The sequence below is a fragment of the Hyperolius riggenbachi genome, chromosome 3, assembly GCF_040937935.1.
Source record: "Hyperolius riggenbachi isolate aHypRig1 chromosome 3, aHypRig1.pri, whole genome shotgun sequence".
In the NCBI taxonomy this organism is placed as follows: Eukaryota; Metazoa; Chordata; class Amphibia; order Anura; family Hyperoliidae; genus Hyperolius; species Hyperolius riggenbachi.
Window position 1 is genome coordinate 353,123,579 of NC_090648.1, and position 20,294 is coordinate 353,143,872.

General features: G+C 42.2%; 1 protein-coding gene across 3 annotated transcripts in view; it reads right to left on the reverse strand.

Moving 5' to 3' along the window:
* Nucleotides 1-20,294, reverse strand: part of PRR7 (proline rich 7, synaptic) — a 127,268-nt gene that overhangs the window by 31,633 nt on the left and 75,341 nt on the right. For all 3 annotated transcript variants that reach the window (XM_068272827.1, XM_068272828.1, XM_068272826.1), the window contains exon 2: nucleotides 16,130-16,938. In XM_068272827.1, the coding sequence (XP_068128928.1) occupies nucleotides 16,130-16,547 (418 nt within the window). In that variant the 5' untranslated portion in view covers nucleotides 16,548-16,938. The remainder of the gene's footprint in view (nucleotides 1-16,129; nucleotides 16,939-20,294) is intronic.

Below are 20,294 nucleotides of genomic sequence, written 5' to 3' on the forward strand. Positions count from 1 at the left end.
AACGCAGGCGAAGAGGTTTTCAGACTTTAAAGTCTGAAATTCCAGAAGTGATCCGGAGGCGGGGCCGGAGCATTGGGGAGTGGCTGCGCTGGCATAGGATGTCTGTGGGGGACCATTAGAAGCCCCGGGTAACTTCAACTTATTTTCCCCCGACCCCCCTACAGTATCCCTTTAAGACTAAAACACTGGACCACTACAAACAAACCTAAATTTCCAAAACTACCAACTAAAACCCAATTATTATTAAATAATACAACCACTAATAAAGGTGGCATGTCTAAATGGTATCAGTTTATTATGGAAAATAATAATAACGCACTAACAAAATATATCAAATCGTGGGAACTTGACTTAAAGAGAATGTGTATTGATAAAATCGCACAAAAGTAAACATACCAGTGCGTTAGGGGACATCTCCTATTACCCTCTGTCACAATTTTGCCGCTCCCCGCCGCATTAAAAGTGGTTAAAAACAGTGTTAGACAGTTTGTTTGTAAACAAACAAAATGGCCACCAAAACAGGAAGTAGGTTGATGTACACATAGAAAATCCATCCATACACAAGCAGGCTGTATACAGCCTTCCTTTTTAATCTCAAGAGATCATTTGTGTGCTTCTTTCCCTCTGCAGCTATCTTCCACTGAAGTGTCAGGCTGTTTCTTCCTGCAGAGTGCAGACAGCTCTGCCTGTATGTAATTCTTCAGTATGTGAAAGCCCAGCCAGCTCAGAGGAGGATTTATCCAGCTTGTAAAAGATAATAGAGCAGAGAGAAGCTGCACTAATCTAAATAATACACAGGCAGTGTGTAGAGAGGGGCCTGGAGGGGGAGATGCATCACAGAACCACAACACTGAAGAACTTGGCAGCCTTCCAGACACAGGCTGACAAGTCTGACAAGAGAGAGATAAGTTGATTTATTACAGAGATGGTGATAGTAGAACGTGCTGCAGTAAGCCAGAACACATTAGAATAGCTTTTGGAACTTGTAGGATGGAAGAAAACCAGATGAAATTTTTGTTACGGAGTCTCTTTAAATACTAATATCTCCATCCAGCAGATCCGAATGGCATTCAACTTAGCCTCTAAACTTTCCAAATGCATATCCCATTGGGAGCTTTTACAGAAAGTCTTCCTGAAATGGTATGTCACACCTAGGAAACTGGCTGCCTTCGATCCTACTAGCTCGCATCTTTGCTGGCGTAATTGTGGCAAAGTAGGGACCCTTATTCATATCTTGTGGAAGTGCCCCATAATAAAGGTCTTTTGGTCAAAAGTTCAGTCACTGATACAAGCTCTTACAAAAACAAACAGCTAATTGCCTTCGACGCTAGCTCTGCTCAAAGTAGGAATGGATGAGATAGACCCGGCACATAGACCGATTACCTTCCATATACTGGCGGCGGCTAGGTCCCTAATTCTCCAAAATTGGAAATCTGAGGCTAGCCCACCTTTGGCACAACTTAAATGTCTCTGCGAACCAAACATTTCATTAGAACACAGGATCAAATCCAGATGTCCAACCCCAATGTCTTCATTATTCTCCCTTCCTCCTTGGCCAGATGGAATAGATTAAAATGGCCAACTAACCCTCAGTCCTCCCTAAAATTTTAATAACCCCCATACTTTCTATAATAAATTGATAGCTAATAATGTGGGATACCAACCTTGACACAACCTTGAACATATCCTCAAATGGCCCTAACCATAGTGTGAGAAGTAAATCTGCGGAACAACTAGTTAGACTTTAAAATGGCAGTGAACTGTTTGTTTGTTTGTCTGTTTATGTGTTTGTATTTATTCTGTTTTAGGTCTTATGGTTTATAGGACACTAGATAACAACACCAGACCAATGACCCTAGCATCACTCAGCAAGGTTAACAAATGCATAAGTGCAATCTATAAAGCCCCCATTATAGTAAATAGAAGCTTAGAGCTGTTAACCGGTCTCGGAACCTTCTATAGCTGCCTCCCCCTGTACGCTGGTACAGACCAGGAGAGGTAAGCTTGGCGTTACAATTAAGCACTGCTATAATGACCCAATCAGAACAAGCCCTGAGTACCCACCTCAAGGTCATCTACCTCAATTGATGTGTCGCAATGTTGTAGATGTTTGTAGATGTTTTATGTAGTAATATATTGTATGTATTGTATGTGTGGTATGCACTGGACATTGTACTATACAAAAAATTTCAATAAAACATGTTTATTAAAAAAAAAAAAAAAAAAAAAAAGAATCCAAAAACAGAAGACGAGTCTTCAACAAATGATAAGTGCATGCAAATCACCACACTAAATATCAGGGTCACGGCACAGCTCTGCAATCATGGGTACCCAGAAAAAGGAAAGAGGCTTACCAGCTGGTGACAACCCACATTATAAGGTTGTATCAACGAATTGGTAGGACATCAGGAAGCAACAGTCTGTCCAGGATCCACCAATTCAGCAATGATTCATCTCACGAATGGATATCAGTAAAATTGGATTCTGCGCTGATACTATATAATTTACTAGTTACTTTGCCTACCTAAAGTCGGGTGAAAGTTCGGATACCGACGCTGTACAGACATGTCACTAGCCTGCAAGCTAGCAACACATTTGTAGCTATAGAGCAATGCGCACAATGAAGCAGCTTACAGAGGATTGGGTAAGTAGGGAGAACAATTTGCTTGAGGGTCACTTGGGCATCAGGGTCCAGGATCGCTAAAGATCTGGCATGTCGGCCCCACCACTTTACACATTATTACTATTTATTGGATTTCTATAGCGCCAACATATCACGCAGCTCTGTACAATACATGGGATTACAGACAATGATAACAGAGGTGACTGACAGCACAATACACATACTGGATTCACTCTAGATTCTCAGGTAAGGCAGTCTTTATTGGCTGCCACGGCTGAGTTCAATCTGGTGTGTGTCCAGTGTGATCTATCATTTCTCTTCACTACACTAAGAAACCTGGCTATGTCAAACATGTCTGCCAGTGATCACTAAACCTTATAACGTCAATGTTCAATGATACTTTACATTCTGTAAAGGAAATCCCAGGTAAATGTTATAACAAAGCCTTACAATACTTTAAGCCTAGTAATGGCTGAATGTCTTCCAAAAGTACCACATGGGAATTGGGAAGTGTGTTTTACAGGGATTTTCTTCAACATCCTTCTAAACAATAGAGAAAAAGACAAGAACATCTTAATCAGCCGAGCTTGACGCTTGATATGACCCCTTGGGCCTACTTTCACATCAGCCCTTAGGTTTAGGACAGATTTTACATCTGAAAAACTGGAGCAGCGGCTGAGTTAGTCCCAACAAAGCTTCTCCCCCAAAGGCAAATAAGCGCAAATACGTTTCCCCTAAATATACAGCTAGGTAACTCAAAAACAGATACAATTTGTACTAGGAAGCCAGTTAAATCATCAACGATTTCAAATATCCTCTTTCTAGATTATGGTCATTGCCAAAAACCTTCTCTGTAGAAAAAAATACTGTGTAAATTTACAACATTTACTTCTGATCGTCAAATAATCCAATTAAAACAATCAGATTGTCCGTTGATCATAAGTGAATTCACCTTTGGACTGACTGATATTACTAATAAACAATTATTTTATTGGGCAGGAGTCTGACCATATATCTTAGACCATGTTGGAGCAAATGACCAATTGATACACTGTCACATGAATAACAGGTTGGATGGAAGAGCCATTGAACATATGGATACAGTGATTTGACATTCCTATCCAATTGATTACCAATCTGAAAATTGGAACATGGGACTGAAGAGTTGGCTGAGGATTTGACTGTGTGCATTATATTTTCTATTCATTATACAGAAATCTTAGCCAAGATTTGTCACTCTTACTTTTTTGATTGGCCAATGATTTTCAATTTTGATAGGCCAATTATTGAGATTTTAAATACTATGACCAGATTGTGTAGGTAAACTCTCATACTACTTGAAGGTGTCAAAACTGGTCAGTGATTGGCCAATCAAAAATTAAAGTGTGTACCAGGCTTAACACCTAAAGTCTGGTTCACACTTTCAATTATGATTGGCCAATCACTGACCATTTTTACCCCATCCATGTAGTATTAAGGTCAACAGAGAGAGAATATTATGAACAGATTGTACACCCTCATACTAAATGGAGGTGGTAAAATTGGTCAGTGACTGGACAATCTTAATTAAAAGTGTGTATCAGGCTTAAAGCCTGGAACACACATCCAATTTTGATTGGCCAATGACTGGCCAATTTTACCACCTCCATGTAGTATAAGGGCCAACATATTTTGAATGCTGTGAACAAATTCTGTAGGTAGGCTATCATACTACATAAAGGTGGTAAAATTGGTCAACATTTGGCCAATCAAAATTGAATGTGTGTTCTGTGTGTTCTAGGCTTAAAGCACTGTCCAATTTTGGCACCTCCATGTAGTATGAGGGTCAACAGATATTGAATACTATGAGCAGATTGGTCAGAAGGTAAACTACATGGAGGTGGTAAAGTTGGTCAGTGGTTGGCCAATCATAATTAAAAGTGTGTGCCAGGTTTCAATTCAGTTGCAGCCTGGTTATGCATTCAATTTATCTAGATTAGGGTTTAGTGCATAGTTTGCATCTGACTTGTATTCAAGGTGTGTATTTGAGTCCCTGGGGGCGCTTCATACCTCTGTTGGTTTCAATTCCGTTGCAGCCTGGGTATGAGCGTTGCCAATTTTTTGCTGTCCTTTAGAAAATGTGTGGACCATTTGTGGGTAGCAGCCCTAGCTTCCCACTAGGTTTTAATTGTTAGTTAATGGTCAGGTCTCTTCCGTGAGGTCACATCAACGTCATGGAAGAGTCTAGTATTTAACAATCTGCATGCAAAGTGTTTCTGGAAGTCACATCCTCCATTTTCTGCATGTGTATTGAATGCAAGTTGTGTAATCTACCTGTGTTTTGGGCTCTGCACATCTATGCAGCTGCAGCCTGGGTCAGGTGCAGCCTGCATTTGGAAGTGCTGCCAATATCCTCCTGTTGTACAAATATGGAAGTCTACTTGTGGCTAGCTGCATTCATGTGTATCAGTTTGCATTTAATTTATCTATATTAGGGTGTAGTGCATAGTTTGCATCTGACTTTTATTCGAGGTGTGTATTTGACTCCCTGGGGGGAGGGGGCGCACTGCTCACCTCTGTTGGTTTCAATTCCAGTGCAACCTGGTTATGAGCGCTGCTAATTTTTTGCTGTACTTAAGAAAATGTGTAGAGCATTTTTGGCTAGCAGCCCCAGGTTCCCACTATGTTTCAGTTGTTAATTAATGGGCAGGTCTCTTCCGTGAGGGCATGTCAACGTCATGGAAGAGTCTAGTACTGAACAATCTGCGCGCAAACTGTTTCTGGAAGCTAACATCCTCCATTTGCTACATCTGTTTTGAATGCAACTTGTGTAATCTGCCCGTGTTTTGGGCTCTGCCCATCTATGCAGCTGGTTAATTTGGTTGCAGCCTGCATTTGGAAGTACCACCAATATCCTCCTGTTGTACCAGGCTTTACCAGACACAATCTCCACCTTTCCATACTCCCAGATTTGGAAAATCACTGTCATTGCCAAGGGGAACCTGTGAGTATGACTTACAAAAGCTGCAGTAAGCATAGATCCTAAATGATCTACCGTGGTGCAGAAAATATCACACTTGTAGTATTGCACATTTACGATTATCCAACCACTGCCTGGCTGCAGTAAATAGATGGTCTATAACAATAAATTTTATATGCATGTTATTTCTTTACATGGCACTTACATTTTAATGTCAGAGATGAAGATTTTTTTTCAGGTATGGTTATACACTGATCTTCTGTTATTTTCTATTCATTAATTATTTTTAACAAAAGTACATAAAACATTATACATTTTAATTGTGGTTATAGAAGCATAAGCAATTCTTTCTGTAGTGTAAAGATAAATAAATGTGTGCCATTCTAAGATATTGTTCACACTACATGCATTGCAACTTGTATGTTACACTGGATCCTTGATATTTAAATCATATGCAATGTGTTACGCAGAGTGATTGAAGTGCACTGCAGAAGCTGTTTTTGTGAGATGCTGTTAGGGTCAAATGTTTTCAGTGACCAATATCCAGTTCTAGTCTCATTGCCAACACAAACTCCTCAATTTACTGATCAATCAAGTGATCAATCATTAATAAACAGTGGAAGCTTACCAAATCTCTACAGACCCAGGTTGTCAGGTCTAAAAAAAAAGAGGATGCACGACCTCTGCCAGGAGTCCAAGACTCAGGATTCCTTCATTCAAATATTTCAGGACGGCGGATTATATGATAAATATTGAACCACTTCTAAGTATAGTTTGTTGATACTACGGTATTTAATAGATAACCATAAAGTTGCATTTCAGGGGACATGTACAAATGAATACCCAATATGTCTGCTGCAATGCTGCACCAACTGTTCTTTGCTTGACCTGTTACTCTTAAGGTATCCATACACTGGTCGATTTGCCATTAGATCGACCAGCTGACAGATCCCTATCTGATCGAATCTGATCAGAGAGGGATCGTATGGCTGCCTTTACTGCAAACAGATTGTGAATCGATTTCAGCCTGAAACCGATCACAATCTGTGGAGCCGCCGCTGCCGCCTGACCCCCCCCCCCCCCCTGCATACATTACATGAAGCTGGCTCTGGGTCCTCTTCTCCGCGCTGCACCCCACACCGCATCCCAGCGTACACTGTGTCACTCCGTGACCAGGAAGTTCAAATAGAGCGCCCTCTATCTGAACTTCCTCGTCACTGCAGTGACACAGGAAGTTAATGTACGCTGGGATGGAAGCAAGAGAGAAGCGCGGAGAAGATGCGGAGAAGACACGGAGAAGATGCCCGGGAGCCTGCGTCAGGTAATGTATAACTGTATCGGATCGGCCGCCGCTAGCGACGTGCTCCCTACCCGCGGGCGATCGACGGAAGTAACCCGCACGGCGCGATCAACGGACCGATCCGATTTCGGGAGGAAATCGGATCGGCTGGTGCGTTTAGCGCAAACGATTGGCAGCAGATTCGATCCCAGTGATCGAATCTGCTGTCGAATCGGCGGCAAATCGGGCCAGTGTATGGCCAGCTTTAGGCTTCCTTAGGGGCATTCAATAAATCAAATGAGCATGCAAAAAAGCTTAAGCTGAATACTCAACCTGAAACGAGGGAATATGGATCACAGCGACGTCTCACGGGGATGAGCACTTCTTGATCCATCTTCCTGCCGATGGTTATGGGCGATTCCACACGACGGGCGCAAATGGGAAGTCAAGCAATCACGGTACTTTGCACGGAATTGTCAGGGATCTTAAAGTGAGTCTGAAGTGTAAACAAAATATATAACACAAATACTTACCTAAAGAGAGGACCCAGAGCCTTTCCGGTCTCCTCACGGTCCCCGCAGGCTCACCTGTTAGCAGTCTCCGACATATGGGTCGTAGACTGCTCTCTTCCAAGTTGGGCTGGCTTTGGGAGTTTTTGGAAGATCTCGGGCTTCCGAAGACGGGCTGTTCCGTACTGCGCAAGCGTGTGCGTAGTACAGAGCCGCCAGCCTTCAGGAGCCCGAGTACTTCCAAAGTCTCCCGCAGCGAGAGATTCAAATGGAGGAGCCTGCGGGGGAACAAGGACACCATGAGGAGAGCAGGAAGGCTCTATAGGATTGAGAGCCTTCCCTCTCCTTAGGTAAGTATCTGTTTGTTTTTTTATAATTACGCTTTACACTCACTTTGATGATCCAATCCGCGTATTGCTAAGCATCGTTCACATGATCATACACCTGCACCCACGTCACGAGATAGCAGAAATGTCTGCTCGCTCAAAAGAATCGCTGATCATTGTGAAAATCGTTGGAAATGGCGAGGTGGGTATGGCCTTGATGGGTCTATAGTTTCCTAGTTCTGATTTTTCTCCCCCCCCCCCCCACCTTCTTGAATAAGGGGAAAACATTAGCTGTACGCCAGTCATAGGGAAGTGACCCACTTGAAAGGCAGAATTCACAGTGGTCCATTGCATAACACACACATTAAAATCAGTGTGGACTGCAATGGAGATTGGACATATACCTTGATACAAAGCCTGTATGCAGTGAGTTAGAATAATGCAATCAGTTACAACACAGTGCTGTGAACAGGCCCATAGAATTATATAGGCAGTGAGTTGTCCTGCAGAAAATGATTCTACAGTGTAACTCGACACTGTTAACTAGCCCAAAGAAAATCACAGAAAAAGGGATAAACTGTTGTATCGATAACTGAACTCAACTCCTTCAATACCCGGGGGTGGATGCTATATGGCGGCCATGTACCTTGTCTATTTTGACCTTATTCAAATGCACCTACTCGTGGTTTTGTCATTGGTTTCCAGTGAAATTTTTATTTTGCATTGCCCAAGATTAACATACTTTGCCTTAAAATACAGTAATTGAGACCATGATTAAATGTTCTGGAAGATGATCAAAACCTAATAACAATTAGGATCCTATATTTCTGAAGGAAAAAGAAAGAAAAAAAATGGCAGCTCTTTATAAATAATACAGATTTCTGGAAGAGTAGCCAAACCCTTATGGACAACTGTATTGAGAATGAGATGAATATGGAGGCTGCCATATTTATTTCCTTTTAAACAATCCCAGTTGCCTGGCAGCCCTGCTGATCTATTTGGCTGCAGTAGTGTATGAACAACACCAGAAACAAGCATGCAGCTAATCTTGCCAGATCTGACAATAATGTCAGAAACACCTGATCTGCTGCATGCTTGTTCAGGGTCTATGGCTAAAAGTATTAGAGGCAGAGGATCAGCAGGACAGCCAGGCAACTGGAATTGCTTAAAAGGAAATAAATATGGCAGCCTCCATATCCCTCTCATTACAGTTGTCCTTTAATAAGGTTTACAATTTTCCTACTTGACATGTGAAAGCTCTTTTTATCACTTCCACTCCATGTTCTGATCTTCGTTTGCCTTCTTTGTTCTTCCCCCTTTCCTGCCATTCATTCTATACTAGTAGTCATTTCTCCTCTTACGTTCATGCAGCAACAGCTAGTGTGTGACGTGTGCTTCTAATTATAACATGATCTTACTATAACCAAGTTGCATACGCACAGTCTACTTCATTATCAATAGGCACTTTCATTCTGTCTTTTGAATGCACTATTTCTATATTAACGAGAAATACTGAACAACAATAGTCTATGTGCTGTTACTTATTATTCTCTGGAAATGCAATGCTATATTTATATTTGTACTTGTTATCCACTGCTGTAATCATTTTCATAGCACATTACAACAAGGCAATGTGTATAAAGAAGGCGCAGTACTCCACTGAAAGCAATAATCACTTGGCATTTACTGTCGTGGTCTGTGGAACATCATCATTCCGCATTGCACTGATCTCCTGAATAAAGGCTGGTACACACATCCAATTTTGATTGATTGGCCAATTGTACCACTTCCATGTAGTATGAGAACCAGTAGATTTTACATACTATAATTAGGTTGTGTAGTTGATCTCTCATACTACATGGAGATGGTAAAATTGCCAAGTAAAAATGGGATATGTGTAAGCACCCTAGAGCCTGGTACACACTCAATTATTTGCCAATCACTGACCAATTTCACCACCTCCATGTAGTATGAGGGTTTACTTACATAATCTGCTCATAGTATTCAATATCAGTAGACCCTCATACTACATGGAGGTAGAAAAGTTGGTCAGCGATTGGCCAATAATAATTGAAAGTGTGTACCAGGCTTAAGCCTGTGTAAGCATAACTATGGGCATCATTAAGTGACACGGTAAGGCTGAGACCACACTTGTCCATGCGAACAATGCCAGTGTTTTTCCGCACTCAATTTTTCACATAGTAGCTAATGATTTTCAGTGGTAAAGTGCACACTAAATGGCAGAAACCACCACCAAAGTTTGATTTAGCAACTGCCATTCAAGGAATGCTTTTGAAAACAAAGAAAACCCTGAAAATTTCCCATGAGGAGATGGAGTAGTCCAAAACCTGTCAGCTCTGTCAGATTTTAACTGCTTACATTTACGCTGTAGCCAATCGTTGGATCTTACCTACAAAATCAGTTGATAGTATTCAAAATCTATTGGCCTTCATACTACACTGGTCAGTCATTGGCCAATTAAAACATGGATGGAAGTACCAGACTTTACCTTTTGGAAAGATAGATGAATATTGTGGTGAAGCTACTATGTAATGACATTACAAGATATCTCCTAATGTCAATTATTGTCTTATAAATAACAACTGGGGAAGCAAATGACACCAGCAATGTTTGAGTAAATACTACTAGCTGGCCATTTTGTTTTATGCAGAACATAAACTATTCCATTATCAATGGGTTTGCAATTTATCTGTCAATTTCTGCTTTCAACTACCTTCTGTGGCCAAATACTACTACATGCCTGCTTTACTTGCAAAAATGCTGCTTTATTACCCTTGCATGTTTAAATTATTCTTGCCTATTACATTTTTTTCCCCAACTCAGTATCAGTCATCAGGTGCTGGAGGAAATTCTGGCTCTGTTTTATAGCCATGTGTCCATATCTATTATTATAGCATGCTTACATCACTACATGAAACTATTGCTCATTTAATATGACATACAGTGGCATAGCTAATGAGCTGTGGGCCCCGATGCAAGTATTACAATGGGGCCCCCCAAGCACTCTATATATAACAATTTATTCAGTGCACAAAAACCTGCCAATGGTAACTACAGTGTCAGAGGTGCAAGAAGGGGATGGGGAATGGTTTGTTAATGATTACCTCTATTCAAAGTATCTATAGAAGTGATTATTATGAGCACAGGACCAATTGAGAGCTAATACTGTAGTTGAGGGAGGGCCCTTTGGGGCCCCGATGCAGTCGCTACCTCTGCAACCCCTATTGCTACGCCCCTGATGACATACAAAGTCAAAATTAAAGAGAAACCATAACCAAGGATTGAACTTCATCCCAATCAGTAGCTGATACTCCCTTTCTCATGAGAAATCTTTTCCTTTTCTCAAACGGATCATCGGGGCCTCTGTATGGCTGATATTGTGGTGAAACTCCTCCCACAGTGTGAAGTCAGGACCAGGGTGCTGACAAACTGTGGTAGCCTTGTTGCATTGTGGGAAATAACAGCTGTTTCCAACTGCCACAAAAGCAATCAGCAGCTACTTCCACTGACATCACCGGCAGCAGTAAAAATATCCCCGTGTGATAAATGTCAGAATGAAAATCAGGGAGAGGAAAGCTTTTACGATGGGCAAACACTGACTAAATCAATTATACATAATTATTGTAAAAATTAAGCACTTTGTTCATTACGTTATTTTCACTGGAGATCCTCTTTAATTTTTACAGTTGCTGGATGCAATTTCTCTGTTTTGCAGCAACCTGCTTGAACCAACTAACTGTCACTACTGCATACTTCTTTTTCTGGCTGGAATTCTTGCTTGTTCTACTACACTTTGTAAATTCAAGAATAACTATTATCATACTATTCTGCAACAATCAATACATATGATGACCATGCAACCACCTTTTTAGGAGGTATTATATTACACATTTGGTTCACTGTTCAAACTGTTCCCTCCATGTGTGCTCTTATATTTTGTTCTGTTGTTGTACAGGTTTGTGTTTATAGAAGGAGCAGAGATAAAGCCCTCCGTTTGCCCACCCCTTGTCCTCCCCTTTATCTTATAAAACGTCTAGTAATCTCCTTGACTCATTACAACTAAAGAATTTAACCTGCAGGAATGGCAGGAATGGTGAAAGCTTTTCTAGAACGTAAAATGGTGTTCAATTGAATCTGCCATATTCTTGTTTGGGTGACCATGACCAGAATGAATGAAAAGAACCTTCACAGAAAAGATGTTGGTAAATGAAAGAAATGTCTGTTCTTCTATAGTACTACGCATCTGTCACTTCCAATTCTCATTAGCCTCAGGAGCTTTAGTATAGCATTAGATTAAGCTAGTGATTTGATTTATTATTTTAAGGCCCGGCCCATACACATGCCTGACTTAAGTCAGCTGAGGCAGCTGATAATGACCACCTCAGCCAATAATCAGGTGTGTGTACGGCAATTTGCCTGGTGGATCTACTAACGCCCAGCGGCACCGATCCCATTGTTCGCACCGATCACCTCCCCGCTGCATGGCGCACACACCACTCGTAATACCTTTGTCTTCCCCCGCCGCCCTGCACAGCAACACAGTGCACTGTCTGCTACACAGCTGACACTAGTGTGTGCAGCCAGGCCCAGGGACGTCACTCAAGGGATCAGGTCCTGATACCCGACGGGCAACATCCATCAAAGGAGTGTGCGCACCTTTAGGATAAGAAGAGTTAGGTGCCCTTGCTCATCAGGCAAGAGTTTAAATCTAAGACTAGTTTTTTTTTTATTTGGGGGGGGGGAGGGGATTTCATCCAAGCTATGGTCTGATGTTGAGGGGCTTATGGGTTCCATCATCACAGCAGGTGACCAATATGCTCACTGTCCTTTTGCTATGGCAATGCAAGCAATATTATTGCATGTGACAGGCTGATATATTTCATATGGGTTAAAAAAAATGAAACAATTTTTGTCCAAAACATGGAATGGAGAATTAGGTAATATTAACAGATATCTAAAAGTGTAGTCCCATCAACACAGATTGGAACCAAGCAGGAACAAATGGGAAAACATCACGTTATTAAAAACTCATCTAACAATAGGAATCACCCTCTTTTCTGTCTAAGATGTAATTTCCTCTCACTTATTTCTTGGGTGTTACTATAGCTACCCAAGGCAACTTTACTTTCAGATATTAATACTCACTTCAGGTATAAAAGATAGAGTTAGTGGACAGGCATACATTGTACAGGGAAAAAAGGACTCCATCCCAGTTTCCTCCTATTATACCACATTACCAGAGTCTGTCTTGGACAACAACTCTAATCATAGCCACACACACAGAAGTCTGATCAGACATTGCTTATATGAGGCTGAAACAGAATGAAAGTGACCAAAAAGACTGAGAGCCCTTTTTTATTCTTACATACAATGGCCTCAATTCACTAAGCTTATCTCCTGTCTTTAATAACGTTTCTATAGTTATCACCATGGTGATAAGGCATGTAGTATTCAGGAAACATTTTACCTCAGGCAAACCTAAAGTTAACTCTTCTGTCTTTAAGTTAACTCTTCAATCCTTAAAATAACTCCAGAATTCTAGCCAGGCTGTTAATTAACTGCATGTGCAAATAACTACAGAGGAGGTAACTTAACTACAGAGGAGGTAATTTAACTACAGAGTAGGGATGCTCATGCGGAATTGACGGAATTGATATTTCCGGATTACCGGCCGGAAATTGCATTTCCGTGTCGGTATGCGGAATCCGGAATTTTATAGTAGGCGGAACCGGATTTCCGCGGAATTTCCGCAATACCGCCAAGCGGTATTTTTAAGCCAATCAGTGCATTTGGAATGAATAAGCCAATCAGTGTAGCCGCCGGAACGTGGAAAATTGCGGAATTACTGAACAAATAAGGCTGCTTAAAAAGATAAACCAATCATACGTTAGCAACCATATCCTAGCGACCTATCACAGGCTATCCCACCCATCTTGTATAAAATAGATGCGAGGCCATCCTGCATTCCGTACGCTTCTGACAAATTTACAGTATACACAACAACTTTATTGACAATACACTCTTAAACACAATCTTCATGATCATCTTAACTGGCAGAAGAAACCAAAAAACGATGTAGCAAATGAGCAACTGACGGACTGAGTAACGCTTCCGAAAGTTACGGAAGTCCGGATAAAAATTACGGTAACATACATACGGAATACCGCGGAATACCGTGGAATTCCGCGGAATACAGCCGGCATACCGCCGGAATGTACAGGTAGCGGAATTTAGTAACGGCGGTATGCGGAATTACCGCGGAACCGGAAATTGGCATTCCGACCATGCCTACTACAGAGGAGGTAACTTAAGGAATGAAGAGATAGATAACTCTCTCACTGGCCCAAATGCAATTCACTTTTTCTCCTGAGTTTTCTCCTATGTGATATTTTTAAACGTGTCAATAAAATCCCCTTTAAACTGCTGTTAATCAAACAAATGCTCAAAATAATTTTGGTAGTGCCTTTTCACCTACTTTTTGGGTTTTTTTTCGATTGCAAAGTGCAGAAAAGTTATTTTAAATCAAAGATGACAAATTATCTCCTAGGAGAAAACCCCAGAGAAAAAGTGAATTGCATATGGGCCACTGTGTGGTGGCAAGTTTACTCTTGCCTTATTATCTCCAGCATGATCTTAGTGAATTGAGGCCATAGCCTTATAAAATTCACTTTTTCTCCTGAATTTTCTCCTAAGTGATATTTTCACATCTCATCGATAAAATGCCCTTTAAAGGGACTCCGAGCAGTGCAGAAACTATGGAAAGATGCACATCATTTTAAAGCTCTCTTTCTCCTCTTTCCAATGATATATAAACCGCCACCCTACGCCTTTTAGTTTTCGCTATTTTCGCGATTGAAATTGCTGCGGCCGCGATTTCAATCGTGAAAATCGAGAAAACTAAAAGGCATAGGGCAACAATTTAGGTGTCGTCAGAAAGAGGAGAAAGAGAGCTTTAAAATGATATCCATCAAGCCATAGTTATATTGTATTACACAGGGCGACTTTTTGTCAAAGTCAGCAGCTGCATTCAGCAGAATGGAGCTGCTGACACTGGGGAAAGTGTCGTCCTGTGTAATACAATATAACTATGGCTTGATGGATATCATTTTAAAGCTCTCTTTCTCCTCTTTCTGACTACACCTAAATCGTTGCCCTACACCTTTTAGTTTTCTCTATTTTCGCGATCGAAATCGCGGTCGCGGCAAATTCAATCGCGAAAATAGCGAAAACTAAAAGATGTAGGGTGGTGGTTTATATATCATTGGAAAGAGGAGAAAGAGAGCTTTAAAATGATATGCATCTTTCTATAGTTTCTGCACTGCTCGGAGTCCCTTTAAGCCACCAACAAGCAAGAAAATACTAAAAATAATTTTAACAGTACCTTTTCACCTACATTTGGGCACTTTTCAATGGTTGACAGTGTGCTGCTAAAAGGTTATTTTAAACAAAAGATGAAAACAATTATCCACTAGGAGAAAACTTAGAAGAAAAAAAGTGAATTGAATAAGGGCTCTTGTTTGTTACAGACCCAGATAGCTCATGGAGACCCAGAACCACTAGGATATGTATGAATTTGCCTTCTTCTTTACTAAGACAGATTTTTTGTTCCTAATAATTTTCTAGAGGTTCTGGATCACCATGAGCTATCTGGGTACATATCCAGCCACCTATACTGGGGAGGGGAGCATATGTGATACCTATACTGAGGGGGCTTCTTGATACTGGGGAGGAGAGGACACATCTCTTCTGGCAGAGGAGCTCTAAACCAATTCATTTCTCAACTAGTAAAAGTACAAAAATACTTCCAAAAATTACATTTTAATACTAAATCTCAAAAGGAAGACATCACTTTACTAGCACTGTAGTAGGTTAGTTTTCTTGCTTTGCAGAGTGAGAGTCCAAGGTTTGAATCTGATCCATGCCATGCTTAGAGTCTATATGTTCTACTCATGTTTGCATGTTTCCTCTTGGCAATTCAGTTTAGACCTGGAACCCACTGGAAATGCTTTTTTAGCACTTGGTGATCGACAAAGTGCTGCAGCAGTGGAACTCTAAGGGGGTGGTTCCACTTGCAGCATTTTGGGAGCGATCACACCAGTGGCTGCAGAACCAAAATTACAATCACTCTAGGAATCGTGTTTGAAATCGTGGCTCTTCTGTGATTTGGGGCTACCAGTTGGTTCCAGGCCTTACTCTCAAAAATACAAACAGGTAGGTTTATTGACTTGACATAAAACTGGCACTAGACTATTGTGGTAGGAACGTTAGATTGGGAGGTTCTCTCAGGGGCAGTGATATGAACTTACTGATGCTCTCTGTCAGAGGAATATAAATACATAATAATAATAATATACATTCACTTTAAACAAATATGGTAGTCATGACATCACAAATTATTGGGATTCCTCTTACCATTCCTGCGGGTAGCAGACCATGGTCGAGCTTGTGCCGCTGCTGGTTGTGGTGGCTGCTGCTGCTGCTGCTGGGCTGCCTGTTGTGCCCGAATTCGATGTGCCACAGGGATGCGTGGGCTGCTGACGTATTCCTCATACTGAAGCGGTTCAATGTGTACAGAACGTAAGCTCTGCTCCCGCAGTCTTTCCTCTCTACGTCTCTTCATGCGGCGTCTCAGAAAACTGCACAGGCAGCAGAGCAAAACTATGAATCCCCAGATAAGCCAAAATCCAGCAAAACAGCTGAGAAAGGTGTATGTGCCCTGAGACATAACCATCTTATTCTGCCATTCAGAAGGGCAAGAAGCCCCAAACACACAGTGCGGGTTTCTAGGTGGGGTCACCAGTGTCAGGTATCCTTTGTACAAAGATGGCATATCATCCCTGGCTCTTCCTGTCTATTATCTTATTATCCATCTACTCAGTTCTGTTCATCATTGTGCTCTAGGTTCTTATGCGGCGTTCTTCCCATGAATCCTTTTCTTTATGAATTACCCGGGATGGTCTTTCTGAATTCCCTGTGGCTTCAGTTATTTATCACAAGATAAAGTACAGCAGATGCTTAGTCATTTCTATGGCCAGGAGAAGAGTGCATTGACTCTTGCAGATTATCTTTGGAAGATGTTTTTGAATGTTTTTAGAAACCAGGGATATGGCTTCAGGACAGATATGAGCATGAGAGAGCTTCACTAAGTGGCATTCTCCTCTTATGGGGTATAGGATTTCCTGCAGTTTTGTATCTTCTATCCAGGAAGATCAAGGGATTATCTGTAAGCAAAAATATACAAAATAGTAAATTAATAACTGCTAAGCTGTACAACACAGTAATCAAAAGAAGGACAAGGAGAGAGCTGCCCAATGTTAACATCACTATGCCAGGAACCAAGACAGAGACTTAAACCAGAGATTAAATAAGATGTAAAGGGTTTCTAGGCAAGGTAGTAGATTTGGGGCCCCCTTGTAGGCCTTTTGGTAAGCTGAAGTCAGAGAAGGTGGCAGGTGGGCCCCTTGACCTGCCTAGGTTGCCTTGTGGATGATCCTGCTCTGCATGTAACAGATGAAACTGTTGAGTAAATAAATGACTAATATGCCTAAAGGTAAAACCACATTTTTAGGAAACCGCGAAAATATGTAGAACTGTAAATGAGTGTCTTATTATTATATTATATATTATATTATTATATTATTCAGCTATATTAAGGGTTATTCCGCACACCTTACAGTATAGTCAACAGTCAATAATGGCGGAGTGCCAGTGCTGGAGCAAGTGGATGACGCCACTCATATGACGAATCAATTAAGTATAAACCTCCTTGGTTGAATGGTAAAACGTTAATTATAATGAGTAAGGCCCGGTTCACACTTGCGGTTCTCTGCCAAATGGACCGGATGACCTGACCGGATCCGGACCGGATCCGGATCGGAACCGTGCGGTTCTGATCCGGATCCGATCCGGATCCGGTCAGGTTGCATCAGGTGTTCATCAGGATGCGATCCGGATCCGTTTGGCAAAAGGTAGTACAAACCAAATAAAAATGTTGGGGTCTGGGAGGTCAGCAGAAGGTGGACCTGTGGAATCAGGCCCTCCGCTGTTTAGCACTCACCTCCACCTCCGACATGCTGCCAACATCTCCAGCTCGTTAACTGCTGCTCCACTCCAAAATGCTTGCCCATGTGCCCCCATCCAAAATCGCCGCAACAATCCGCATAGGAAGTGGGGTAGAACATCCGGATTTTTAGCCAGTGTGTTGTGCGCTCTCCGGTTCTCATAGCTTTGTATTGGCCGGATGGTGCAGTCCGGCTCCGCCCCGGATACGGCTGCCGGAGGAGCCGGACCAAAAAATAGCGCATGTTGGAATGGACGCCGGAGTCCGGATCCGGTCCGGATCCGGTCCGGCTCCGGTCCGGCAGAACGGACGCATGTGAACGGACGCATAGGCTTTCATTGCTATGCCGTGCGTCCGTTCCGTCCGTTCTGCAAGCGGTCCGGCTCCGGCACGGCGATTCCGGACGGCCACCACTAATGTGAACCGGGCCTATGAAGTGCTTACATTTCTTACTCATCACAATGAAAGATTTAGCATAACACCAAAGAGCTGGTGGTTTATACTTATTGGATTAGGCCACACTCACACGTGTCAGAATTTGCGTGCATTGTGCGGAATGGGGAATTCACATTCACCTCAGTTTAAATTTAAATTCCTTACTATAGCCTACAAAACTCTCCACAACAAAGCTCCTTTCTATCTTATTTCCAGATACCACCCTACACACAATCTCCACTCTGCTAATGACATCCTTCTGTCTTCTTCCCTGATCACCTCTTCCCACTCCCGCTTCCAAGACTTCTCTCAATCCTCTCCCCTCCTCTGGGACACTCTCCCTCAAAACATCGCCACTTATCCACACTTACTATTTTTTAGGTCGCAATCTGAAAACTCACCTCTTCAGGCAAGCATACTCTCCAACCTAGGACACTGCCCATTTACCACCATTTCTACCATCTCATACACAGCTTCCCTTTACCTACTGTCCTGTACCTTAAATGTTTAGACTGGGCTCTCTTCCCTTTTGTCTCACAATGCTGTATAATGGGTGTACATACCTCTCTCCCCTTGTAAAATATGTAGTTACCGTATATTCCGGCGTATAAGACGACTGGGCGTATAAGACGACCCCTAACTTATCCAGTTAAAATATAGAGTTTGGGATATACTCGCCGTATAAGACTACCCCTCTTCCAACGCACAGCAAATTAAAAAAAAAATCATATACTGGTGCTATGTATGAACAGATACTGGTGCTGTACTGTATGTGGTACCCAGTATAGAACAGTATATAATCAATATACTGGTTGGATTGGTCAGCTCTCCTTGCCTCCCTGTTTATCAGAGCAGTATGGAAGAATAGATGGCGCTGTGCCCATAAAACGCTCCTCTTTCACCCTTCTGGCCCACCCTTGTATCCTATTTACCTCCTCCTTTGCCTCTCAGATCTCGCACATGTGCGCCTGCACCGCTTCACTACAGTCCTCAGCAGCGAGATCTAAGAGGCGGTAACAGAATAGGGCGTATCACCCAGCATCAATGACACCCGGCGTATAAGACGACTCCTGACTTTTCAGAAGATTTTCAAGGGTTAAAAAGTAGTCTTATACGCAGGAATATACAGTAATTTGTTCACTGCATTAGCTGTTATACCCTCGTCTTGTATCAACTGTTGTATTGTTTACTTTGTATTGTTATACCCTGTATGCTATTGTACAGCATCACGGAAGATGCTGGCGCAATATAAATCAATAATAGTAATAATAATAATAAAAATAAAGGTCTGCATCGGGTTTGGGGTTATTCAAAATGCGGGTACCAGATTAATCAGAAAGCGGGTCAGGTACGGGTAGCGGGGCTGCGGGTCTGAGTAATTAGACCCGTGCAGGCCTCTACTGCAGTTGTAATGTATTTCAGTGGCATCCCATCGAATATGCATTTAATGCAAGTCAATGGTAATTCCAAAAGACTGTGTTATGAGCGAAAAATCACATGTGATTCTGAAGTTAATTAGATACATTTGCATGATATAATTTAACCCTCCTGGCGGTTTGCTAAAAATCTGCCAGGGGCCAGCAAATCCATTTTTTTTTAAATTTTCTTTTTCATGTAGCGAGACAAGGTCTCCGGCGATCAGAGATCAGGCGATCCCGTTCAAAGAACGGGATCTCCTGGAGTGCTTCCCCCGTCGCCATGGCGACGGGCGGGATGACGTCATCGTGTCAAAGGGGACTCCGGTCCACCCCACAGCGCTGCCTGGCACTGATTGGCCAGGCAGCGCACGGGGTCTGGGGGGGCTGCAGCGCGACGAATAGCGGCGGATCGGCGGGTAGCGGCGGCGATAGCATTGCACACGCAGCTAGCAAAGTTTGCGGGGCGCTCAGGCCCAGCGGGGCCTGAGCGGTGCCTTCCGGCGGCATAGCCCGTGCTCAGCACGGGCTTACCGCCAGGGAGGTTAAAGAGACTCTGTAACAAAAATTGCATCTGGTTTTCTACCATCCTACAAGTTCCAAAACCTATTATAATGTTCTCTGGCTTACTGCAGCACTTTCTACTATCACCATCTCTGTAATAAAT